Source organism: Apaloderma vittatum, unplaced genomic scaffold (assembly GCF_000703405.1).
Source record: "Apaloderma vittatum isolate BGI_N311 unplaced genomic scaffold, ASM70340v1 scaffold3047, whole genome shotgun sequence".
NCBI classification, from domain to species: domain Eukaryota; kingdom Metazoa; phylum Chordata; class Aves; order Trogoniformes; family Trogonidae; genus Apaloderma; species Apaloderma vittatum.
The window spans coordinates 51,060-62,935 of NW_009727645.1; the positions used below are offsets into that span (position 1 = coordinate 51,060).

At 37.5% G+C, this 11,876-nt stretch overlaps 1 protein-coding gene across 1 annotated transcript in view; it reads right to left on the reverse strand.

Annotated features, from left to right (window-relative positions):
• Window positions 1-10,793, reverse strand: part of ITGB1 (integrin, beta 1 (fibronectin receptor, beta polypeptide, antigen CD29 includes MDF2, MSK12)) — a gene marked incomplete at its 5' end in the record, with an annotated part of 20,790 nt that extends 9,997 nt beyond the window's left edge. Inside the window, 10 exons of the mRNA XM_009873730.1 lie at window positions 1,011-1,233; window positions 2,722-2,960; window positions 3,473-3,675; window positions 3,806-3,946; window positions 4,645-4,734; window positions 5,623-5,718; window positions 6,678-6,833; window positions 7,880-8,118; window positions 8,420-8,590; window positions 10,571-10,793. Of these exons, the coding sequence (XP_009872032.1) occupies window positions 1,011-1,233; window positions 2,722-2,960; window positions 3,473-3,675; window positions 3,806-3,946; window positions 4,645-4,734; window positions 5,623-5,718; window positions 6,678-6,833; window positions 7,880-8,118; window positions 8,420-8,590; window positions 10,571-10,793 (1,781 nt within the window). The remainder of the gene's footprint in view (window positions 1-1,010; window positions 1,234-2,721; window positions 2,961-3,472; window positions 3,676-3,805; window positions 3,947-4,644; window positions 4,735-5,622; window positions 5,719-6,677; window positions 6,834-7,879; window positions 8,119-8,419; window positions 8,591-10,570) is intronic.
• Window positions 10,794-11,876: the final 1,083 nt, after the last annotated feature.

Consider the following 11,876-nt stretch of genomic DNA (forward strand, 5'->3'; position numbering starts at 1 on the left):
ATTACCTACAAGTTTCAAGGACAGAAAAAAAAAAAACAAACTCCAAACCTAAATCTCTGAAAGGAAATAAGGCTAGAGCTTTTTCAACACCTGCACCTGGGAAGTGGATACTCTCAGAGAAAGCAGTGTAGGAACAGAATATTTAGAGTAAAACAGTATCTGAGAAGCAGATGGGTTAAAAAGAGCAAACCAAGTTACAAGCTCTACTGTACTGTATCATTCTGAAAAACTAATTGAAAAAAGCAGACAGAGAAGGATTTTTATATTAAAGACTGTGTTGACAGAAAACCTTAAAGTCAGTTGCACAAAGTCAGGAATCAGGCCAGTCTCTAATCATAAACTTATTTCAAAATTTCTATGCAGAAAAAGATTGATTTCTAAAAAACTGGCCTTCCAAAGGCAGGGATGCAAATTTCACTGGCCCACACAGATCTAAGTTTAGTTTTCAACTGTAAGGATAGCCTGACTTTTTCAATAGTATTTCAGAATAAAAGTTTTAAGCAAAAAGCTTAGCCGATGTTTTAACTATTCTGGAAATTGCACTGTATACACATGGTTTTGTTACGTTAATTGCAAGAGGTCAGGATGAGGGGACTTCACAGCCTGTCACATTCTAGAGCAATGTTCCCTCCAGCCCTGCGGGAGGTCATCTATCAATAATCATGCACAAAGGAGGGGAAAGCTATAACTTGCCCAATTCAATCCAAATGGTTAAAATGGATTTAATGTCAGGTAGATATTTCTGCACCTAACAAAAACTGGCAGGGAAAGAATTTAAGAAATAATTTGTCTACTTGGAAGCAATCAAAACACTGCATTCACGATGTTTTGTTTGTAATTACTGATTCTCGCCCAACAACTTTTAGTGCCTGAAGGGATGACAGGATATGATGTTCCTACATTTCAGGGTAGAATAAAGCACAGTATCAAAAGCCTCACTTGAAAATTCTGTGCATGTAAGCATCACAGACAATGCACAAAAGCTGGGACTTGGTATTGTAGATACTTACTTGTGCTCTGTACAGACACCGAGGCAAGTCTGACACATTTCGCATGTGGGGCCTTGGAATTTGGGATCTGTACAATTACAGGTGCCACATTCGCACGTTCCTCTTCCATTGCAAATCTGCCCATTGGATGCGATACATGGAAAAGTGTCCAAAGAACAATCGCATGCGCTGCCAGTGAAGTTGGGGAAACACTCACACACTCTGCATTTGCAGATACCATTTCCTGCACATTGAAAAGGTATTTCAGTGAAATGCAGTCTAATATAAAATTTGCAGCACTAAAAAATATGCGTTCACCATCTCAGGACAGATACAGGGAAAAGAAAACTCTTATGGAGAGACAATGACGACATTAATCGATTTAGAGATACAAAATAAATTTTAGATCCTTGGAAAACTACTTCCAGGTGCTTCTCCCCTTTTCCCATTACCCTACACTTGGATTTCCTTTCATAAACAGAATAACAAGACTAGGGAAAGCCGACTAAGAACAGTACAATGCAATGGCCATTATCTCCTGGGTGGAAAGCATTACAGCACTGCATCAGTTCACATTTTTACGTGTACATACATGCAAAGATTACTCTTGTCTTTGTATCTATCACTTATGTAAATTTAAAATTAAGACCTATAAAGATGAGGAATGCACCAAGACTTCACAAAACAGAAAAATGGAACACCTTTGGCTCCCTAGAGCACTACTGTTTAGCTACTATACTTCTGGCCTCATCCACCCAACCAAACTTCATGCTACTCCCCACACTCCCTACAGACCAAACAAGGTATCTGTACCTCCAAAAGGGTGACTTGGATGAAGTTGAACAATCTGCCCTCACCCCTCCTTCTTCATTGCGAATAAAGTGTTTAAAGTCAATACTTACCTGTCACCATATATTTTTAGACCACCACCATGGCTCCTATCCCATGTGGAGCTGGTGAGCAATTGTGTTTCCTGAGCAAACCAGGCAAATGAGGTATTCTCAATATTCAGTTAAAGTTTAGTGGCTTCTCTGTTTTATTTTTGTAGTCGAAACTGAGGCAGTAGTTACACTCCTATTAGGTACTTACATGTGCAAAGCAGCCCAGGGATGTTATAGGACAAAAATGCATGCAGTAAAATAATTGAGACACTGGCTGTTGAAGGATTTTCTAAACTGCTTTCCATTTTGGGAAGTAACTGCCATCAGAGTCTTGTTTCAAGCACTTGAGGTGTTTTTCTGGATTTGTCATGTTCTAATCTTCACTCATCTTTCAGAATAGTCTCAACAGAGCATCTTGCTGGTATCTTGTAAAGCACTGAGTCAAGCACTGACTTACTTTTAAGTAAGCTGAGGTCATTATCTCTTTATTGACGCAGTGGCTACACTGAGCCAGTATAACATTATGATCTCAGGACAGCTGTCTCAGCATTCTTTACTGTAATACCTGAGCGTAATTCTGCAATAAACAGCAGAAGTCAAGTTCACTTGACACTCTTCTCAGAGCTATGACTCAAAGAAGGTGAAATGTGTATTGACATGCTATTATGCTCATGATCACAGAGAGCTGTTAACAGACAAGTGTTTTCAGTCATTAAACCCAAGGATGCTCTCATCTCTGTTAACAAGGGGCTGTGATCTTTAAGCTAAGGATCACTACTCTACAGGTAGCTTAGAGGCCTGTAAACTGCTTGCCAGTTTTGCCTGCAGAAAACCCTGAAGTAGGTTCTTACCTCCACAAATCAAACCATTCGATCGATCACAGTTGAAATTATCACATTCACAATATTTGCCAGAATACACTTCATTGGTGTTTTCTCTTTTCTTGCATACACACTGTCCACAAATGCATTCTCCATTGTTACTGCAGATTTCTGTACTGTTCTCTCTCCTGCAGTAAGCATCCATATCCTCACTATTTACTTCATCCGTACTACATTCACATAGCCTTCCAATACGTCCTTCATTACATCTGCAAGGTAAAAACAGGACTGAAAATGTAAACTTTTTAATTTAATGTCATACAGTGAGACTGCAAAAATACCACAAAGAACAGTGCTAGAAGCAGCATTTCTCTGAAGCGATATTCCAAGTTAAACTTCAGCTGAGGTTTCCAGCTGACATCTACGTGGCGGCTGGAGCAAACTGGACTAAGTTGCTCCTATGCTGATCACTCGTTCCAGGTGAGAAACTACATGTCACCACCTCTAACTAAATTGTCACATAACCACTATTAATCCCTCTCTCATGTGACAGAACAATTATTAAGTGCCAGTGACTGTCCATTGTAGCTGTTGTTATCTTTCAATGAAAAGATTTCCCAAGAACAGCAATTGGGCAGGAGTTGTTGATGTTCAGAGCTACAAAGCAGAGATCTTCAGGGGTCAGCACTTCTCATTGTTAAGGTTAAAATATCGATGAACAAGTGGAGGTCTTGCTCCTATTTATCTTTTGTAAAAATAAACAAAATGCCTATTTATTTACCTGCATGCACCACATTCAAATGTTCCATTTCCTTCGTGGCAGGCCGGACTGTTAGGTTCTCCTTCACTTTGACACTGACATTCACAGATGAACTGGAGATTAATTTCCACTTCTTCAGTGAATCCCAGTGGTTTAATTTTAATTGTTTCATTTTGTCCTTTCTTTGGACACTCATTAGCTGTTACATTAATCTCAAATCTAACCTGCAAAGAAAAATAAATGGAGTGTCGCATTACCACAAGGAATTTCGTCTGTACTATTCAAAAAATAACGAGCATTGGACACTTGAAATGAATTTTATATTTGAGTAGCAGCACATATACTGTAAGTTACCTCATCTCCGATTGAAATGTTAGAACATTTCCTTCCATCTTCTTGTGTGTCATTCACTCCGTTCTTGCAGAATGACTTGTAACTGATTGTCACTCCTTTTGGTAGCTTAGTGTTTTCCAGGATGACTTCTGAAGAAAGGGACTAAAACAATAGTTATTAGCTAATTTGGAATTGAGTTGTTTAAGCATTTTGCTGAAGAAAAAACACTATACAACTATGCACAGCCAAAGCCCCAATCCCACAGGCACACTGGAATTATCTAAATTCCAACGTGCCAAGAATCACCAGCCCAGGGCTGCCCTGTTACAGAGGGTCAGGGCAGGTCTGCACAGACTCTGGAGGCACTGGTTTGCTCCACATAGTCCAAAGGAGAAATGGGGCTGGTTTACACAACACAGCTATGAAGAAAATATTTTGGGACCAGTCCCAGGGGTCCCTGAGGCTGTTATAGATATTTTCTTCGGGGTCAAGAGGTTGCAAAGTGGCCCTTCTTCTCTTCCACGTGGAAGGAAGGCAAGAACTGAAGATATTGAAGAAACAGTATGGTTTTTGGCTGTGGATTTTATTTTTTAAAAGGGAAAACATGGATGATAAAGCCTTACCAACAAAAAGTTAGCTGGCTTTAAAAGCTTATTTTCCTAGTCATCTATTCTCTTATCGCCAAGGTGACTGAATGTCTACTGTGGTTTTACTGAAATGGCAGCATATTTATAGTTCAGTATACTAAGTTTCTATTTTGTAGGAAAAAATAAAATCTGCCTTTGAGTATCTGCCTGAAAAACTCGTAGCAACTCAAAAGCAAGAAAAATTAATACAAACCAAATGAAATCTGAACTTACATTGTATGCGTCAATGATCAGCTGAATCACATTGCTTGAGTTTGATGATAATGTTCCCACTGCTGATTTTGGTATCAGATTTTTCAGTTCCTTTCAATATTTAAAAAAGCAGAAGGAAAATTACAGTTGTACTAACAAAGTAAAACCTGCACTAGAAATATCTATAAGGTGATACAATCGTTTAGTGGATTAACTGGTCAAGATTAAGTACTTCAAAAGACAAGGCAACAGTGTTGCCAGTGCTCATCACGGTGTAGTACTACTACTATAAACAAATGCCTGTTTGCAGAAAATTTGCATTTTTATCTAAGATTTGGTAACAGAATACTAAGACCTTCTCTTGTACAAGTTGACCACATACAATATCTCTTCAAAATCTTAAGGCATTATGTTTAGTGCATTAAAGACAAGACAGAAAACCAGGTGATTTCCAACAAAAGATAAAAACCTTACCATTGCAATATAAAAAATATAACCCCCCAAACCACACTTCACTTTGTTAGGTAAAAACAAGGAAAACTATGCATCTCCTTTACACAGTCATTTCCTATTTCATAATCACATTCAGCAGTTCAGTTAAACATCAGGAATATAAACAGACCACAAAGGATAAAATATGTTCTTTCATAAGTGCGTCTCTCGATTCACTGACCACACCCTCTTAGCTATTTTGCCGTGAAAACATTCACAAAAATTAGCACGGCAAATATGTCCTCTACTCCCTCCTACAGATAAAGGGGGATGAAGAGGAGGGACAATTTCTCCTTGGAAACTACACACGCACTCAGTATCAATTTGAACAAGTTAAAAAAAAAGCTTAATAACAAAAACACGAGCAGCAAAATATTGCTTCCATGATCACTTGCATAATTATTTTCATTTCAAATCAAGCAATTTTAATGATGTCAGAGGAAAACTGAGCCAGTCTTAGTGCTTGAGGGAAAAAAAGTGCAGAGACCAGAAATGTGTGCTATTTACCTTATAAACTGCCTGGAACTCCTCAGTAACAGCAAATATTGTCTGAATATTGTTCTCACTAAGCTTCTGTACAAGATGGGCAATAGAGGGATAATCCTATAAAAAACAAGCATAAAATGCAATTTCAATTTTTCTAGCAGCATGGCCAATCAGAAAGACTCTGACATCATACATGCAAATCACCTTTAGAAACATGTATAAGAATTGTAACTGGCCAGCTTATGTCACATTTCTAAAGCAAAACAATCTCTGAAAACAAACACACATTGAAAAGATTCCATACATGGCCCATGAAGACACGTGTGTTTTCACAGTAACATAATCATATTCCCAGCTATTTAAAGTCTCCAGGTTAAATCCTTAAACTCAATGTTCTCAGAAAATTACGTTTGGTAGTTTTCCACACGACTTACTGAAAACTGCCATTTTTTGCACTGCTTCATACAGAAGATAAAATAAACTGAATTAGTTTTAGGTTTTTATCAAACAATTTTCACTTAACTTGAGAGATGAACATACAAACTTTGTAAAGCTTGTTGTGTTTACCCCATCCAGCCAATTTTTTTCCTTTGCACCTTTTGTCTGATCTACTTATCAATAAATCATGAAGGCAATGCTGTTAAACACTTTTACCATAAACTTTGCATCGTAAGGTTTCAAGCACTCTTAAAATGACTGGCCAAGAAGCTCTCTTTACAGTATTTTTACAGTAGTAAACTACTTCTGAACACAAAGACTAGCAAAATGACAAAAATACAGAACAGAGACACCACAGTCTGCAAGTGGACACGCAGGATTATTAATTATTAAAAGTTAAAAACCAACAACACAAATCATAGCGTGAAAGTTGCTGTTTCTTGAATTTTCCAGTTCAGACTGGATTCATTCTCGTGCATTTGCTTTAGTTAAGCTAAAGTTGCTTGATGTAATAGAGAGGTAAATGAATAAAGTCCACAAAATGTAGCAGTCAAACTACAACAGATGCCCTAGCAAATTCTTTTTAGCTTAAGCATCACAAAATGTTAATTTCCCTAGAAGATTATATCAAGACTTACGTAATAGTGGCTCATTGTGTACATATTATTTTCCAGATGACATTTCCCATCATTTGGTAAAACAATTCCACCAAGTTTCCCATCTCCTGCAAAGTGAAATCCAGCATCCGTGGAAAACACCAATAGCCTGGTGACGTTCCTCCAGCCAATTTGATCCTTGGGAAAGAAACAAATGGACTTCGGGTATTTTGCACAGACCTATTTTATAGCATCAGGGATCAACACTGGAGAGACAATTGCACAAAAAGCAGGCATCCAGCAGAAGGGTCACCCTGCTGCAGTCTCAGACTGGAAGATGACAGCTTGCCCAGTGTTGGGCTCTGAAGAATCACCAGGCTTTCCCAGCCTAGTCGAGATTTGCACCCAGCACAGTGCTCACTAGAGAACTGCCCTTTTCTACTGCCCCTCGAGCATCCTGGCCCACAACTGCAGAGCCTAACCTCTCCTAACTTGACCTTTCTTATTTCACTTTTTAATTATTTTTCCATCCAGTTGAAGCCCTAGTTAATGTAAGGAGAGAAGACCGCATAAAAGTGGTACATAAATATCAGTTAGCATAAAAAAATAATCAAAATATCCAACTGAGAATGCTTCTGATTAACCCTGCACTTTTAAAATAAGACTCCAGTTTGTTTCAAAAAGTCCTGACTCCACTGATCAACAACAAAAATAATACAGTAACAAAGTAACCAACTTGGACATCACTTTTTTGAGTCTGCGTTATACAGATGCAGGCTACGGAAACATTAAAGAAGAATACAGTGATCTAAGTTAGATCTTCAAAAATACAAAAAAGTCAGGTTTCCATCTACTTCTGTCTCAAAAGCCAGTAAAAATTGCAATTCACCATTCTGAAAAAACAACTACAAGAAGCATACAAAGCTTTGGAATAATTTGAGAATAGCTGCTTACTCAGGATTTCATACACTTTTGAGCAGAATTTGACTCTTCTGTCACAGCAAGCTTAAAAAAAACTTTGTCTTTGGAAAGCATCTATCTGCTGTGAACATGACCTCTAATTCACATTTTCACATTTCCCCATCTCCTTTGTTCACTAGAGGTCTCTACTAAAAGACAAACTGCTCTATCTTGTCTCACCGGCTTGAGATGACACATGCAAACGTGAGTCACCATCAAACACTAAGGCTGTGTTCAAACAATTTCATCTAATAGAGCCATAAATAAAACAGATACACACTTACCCCACAAACTGCAACCTGCATTATTGCATCAAATCCACCTTCAGGAGAATCTAAATTCCCAGAAATGTGCTGTTTACCTACAAGTTCATTGAATTTATTTCCTTCACTGGTAAGGCTGAGCACATTTTTATAGCTAAATGGACTTGTACAGTTCTGGTCACCTGTACAGGGATTTCTGAGTTTGGCTGGTGTTGTACTTATATATGGCATCACAGTTTTCTCCACAAAAGAGCCAAAGCCTAAGACAGAACAATAAAAAAGCCTGTAAGTTGAAGAATGGAAGTCTCATATTATGACAGAATACAAATGTGTAACTGCTAAACTGACGTCAGAAATAGCTCTCACACTTGTTTATGTTCCACTTGCTCCATCAATGGCAAGTACTTTAACATCCTCAACAGGTTCTGTGTATTAGAATATCTGCCATAATACTGATGATTTAAAAAAAAATACATTTTTCATATACAACCATGCAAAAAAACATCAGGAAGGAAACTTTATTTTTTAAAATTTTTTTTTGAATAGGCAAATTTTTCTTACCAATTCGAAAGTCTGAAGTTATTTTTTCCATTTCTAACATCAGAGCTGTTCCGAGACTTTTCACATTCTCTAAATCATCTTTCATAGAATAGGAGAGGTCCATAAGATAATAAAGGTCAATGGGGTAGTCTTCAGCTCTCTTAAATTTTAATGAAAATGTTTGGGGTTCCCCTGTTTGAGAGATAAAATAACAAACAGAAACCACTAAAAATTCTACAACTGCACTGGCAAGAAAAATGCCTTTTTAAAAAAAGGCTTTGAAACACTGATAAAGGTTTTGAACTAGATGTGAGTGGGTTTTTTTCTCCTGTTAACTGAAATGCTTGAACTTCAAATCATAATGAAATTTTCAAAAAGTTTTTTTTTTTCAAATGTCCAACTTCATATTGCCATGGTATTTTATGTCCCAACAGACAACACTAGCCTGCCAAAAAAACAAGCCTCTTTTGCTGCCATTTCAAATCTTCATACTTGTGATAATTTTAACAAAGTTCCTGTAAGATCTAATAGCACAAGTTTTCAAAATCTATTTGCACTCAAGATGACTCCAAAAGTTCTCAGGGTTTAGTTTTTAACACCCACATTGTTTAAATAGGTTTATAAAAGAAAAATCAGTTCTGGGTGGAATATTTCAAGCTACTTTGCATCAAATACAGGCCGAGAGCACAGAAATGGCAGTGAGATAAGGGCAAGTTACTATTCGTTGCAATTGTAAATCCAGACCCTGAGTTTTGCCCACAGAAGCACGAAGTCTCACTTTGATGTTGAAAGACACTGCAGAAGAATTACCCTTCTCCTTCCAGGTAAATGGAAAAGTATTCTTTTGCCTATTGTATGTGAAATAAGGGATAGAATTAGAAGGTTTTTCCCCCCACCTGCTCAGCCAGTGAAGCTATATGGTGATATTGCTACGTCTTGAGTCTGCTTAATACCTAGCAAACAATTGCTTAATATGAACAAAATTAACAAAACAATTAGATAGGCAAAGCCAAAAACGCATGATCATGCAGCTATGCTGCATAGTTTTCACAAACAAAAGAACTCACGTAAAAACTCCACAAACAAAAAAAAACCACCAACCACCAAAACCTAAAAGCTTTAGATTTTCCTTAGCTACTGTTTAAAAGAGCCTGCATAGAAAGCAAATATCCCCTTCTGTAAGCACACGGTCCCTCATCACAGAGCTTATGACCAAGAGAAGTGCTTATAAACAGAGCAATAATTTTTTGGTTAATTATGTTCTGGTTGCCCAGGTCCCTTGTTTCCTGATGAAGAAACTTTTGTGCCAACAAAGGAGGAATAATACCGTTTGAACCTGAAAGGGTCACATTAGAAATAAACAGGGGCAAATGCAAAATAACTTCCATTCCTTTCCTCTCCTCATCAGGCTAAGCTTCTTCAGATCATCTTGCATTTATTAAGGCAATTGCCACCACGCAGCTGACCCTCGAGTACAGGCTCTTGTGCCAGGTAAATACAAGGCAGCTGTCGAATGCGTCTGAAGGACTTCGGAACTCCCCTTAAGGACAAACCCCATTATGCTCAAGTACTGTATGACCTACTGGCCCTGGGTTTTTTTCCCCTCATTTGAACACAATGAAGTTCCCTTTAGGGGTTGGAAACAACACACAACCACTCTGTTCTCATTACTGTAGTCCTGTGTCCACATCTTTAGCCTCAAGAAAGTATTTTATGCAGCAATCCAAAAATCTCTGCATAACTACAAAACCATTCAGTTCAGACTGACTGTCCAAAGCCTGCATGATTTTCGGCAACAGCAGCACTTCAAGGAAAAGGAAATGCTCTCGACTTGACTAAGTTTTTCTCACTCTTCCACTTTCACCTAAGAAGCCACACTGCAGAAAATCAACTACAAAATACCTAAACCAAAACAATTTTACCTTTCTGATATATGTATCAATTCACACTGTATCTATTTTCTCCTAAGTTCTATCTGGAATAAGTGATAATAAAAATCAAATTACTTGAATTATCTAAACTCCTGGGGCTGACCTGAACAGCTCTGCTATCATTCAGGTTATTGGACCAACAGTAGTTTCTGTAACAAAATGGTCACACATTCAAAACAAAAAAAGCAGATGTCGTGGTGACGCATAAATCACCCAAAGACTAGAATGAAATTGTACTTACCGACTCTTAGTTTCAGTACTAATTTTTGTGGCTGGATCTGTGTAATGTCCTCTGGATCCAGCTTCTCTGCAGCACCTATCTTACGATTCGTCACTTCTTTATCTTCAAGTACCCGTTTGTCACCTCTGGGATTTTCTATATCTTCCACAGGACAGCCTTTACTCTTCAGTGCTGCCAAGTCATCACATCGGGCAGACGTTGGTTCTCCTTCTTGCAAAAAGTCCTACAAAACACAGGCAAGAGTATCAATCTTACAGCTACCTGCCATTTATTATACTCTACACTTTTTACGATGACTCCATTTTTTTTTAAGTAATAAAACACACAGTCCCGAAATACGTTAAATCACACTAAATACATCAGTGACTACTCTTTAGTCCAGGAGTTTGCATCTAATTTATACTTATGTGTGTATAAGATGTAAACAAGATGAAAGAAAAATAAAACACCTCTGACAGAAGCAGAACATCCTCTTAACTCAACTATTCTAAAAGTGACAGCAGGTGGAAAAAGCTCTCATCTTCATGTGGCTGTCAATAATATGAACCTGTTTGTACAGCCCACTTGGCAACTATGTACCTTTTTAACTTTTTTTTTAGGCTTTAATTAAAGATTATGTAAGTGTACTGTGGTACTTCACAAGAGAATAATGGCAATATGCTGACAGAGCAGGAGAAAGAGACAATGACTCTTTCATTTTGGGGAAATTCAGTCCAAAAGTAAGATCCAAAATCAAAACTAATAGGTAACTTTGTTGTGAACAGCAAATTACCATTACCTCAAACCTAAAAAAAGTCTAACAGTCTAAACTCAAATATAAATAAGCCTTCTAATTGAAAAATTTGGTAAATACAATTTCCCTCCCCAAGATGTGCATATAAATAAATATATATTAAAGCTTGTCCGTTCTTGATGACTAGGACCTATGACAAATCTGATAGCTCAAGGCCAATTTTACGGTTAGACATTTTAATTAGATGTTCAAAGTTTATAAGCTGGTTTCCAGGATAGTAAGCAGGTAGTATATGGAAATATACATTATTATCTTCTATCCAGAAACAAGAAAATTTCCCAATTTTCACTAATAAAACAGAGAAGAGCTGTAGAAAACATTCTCTTCTTTTTCTAACCAGAAGAAGCATGAATTTAATTTTTAATGACATAAGAAAGCACTCTTTTTATGCTTCATGCTGAAACAAACCACCCACACAAACTAATCTCCAACTTGCCCCCCTCCCCCAAGGCTACCAACAACACAATACTAAAACTTGAACACCTTTCTTTTATAAAAGAAAACATTCCATCT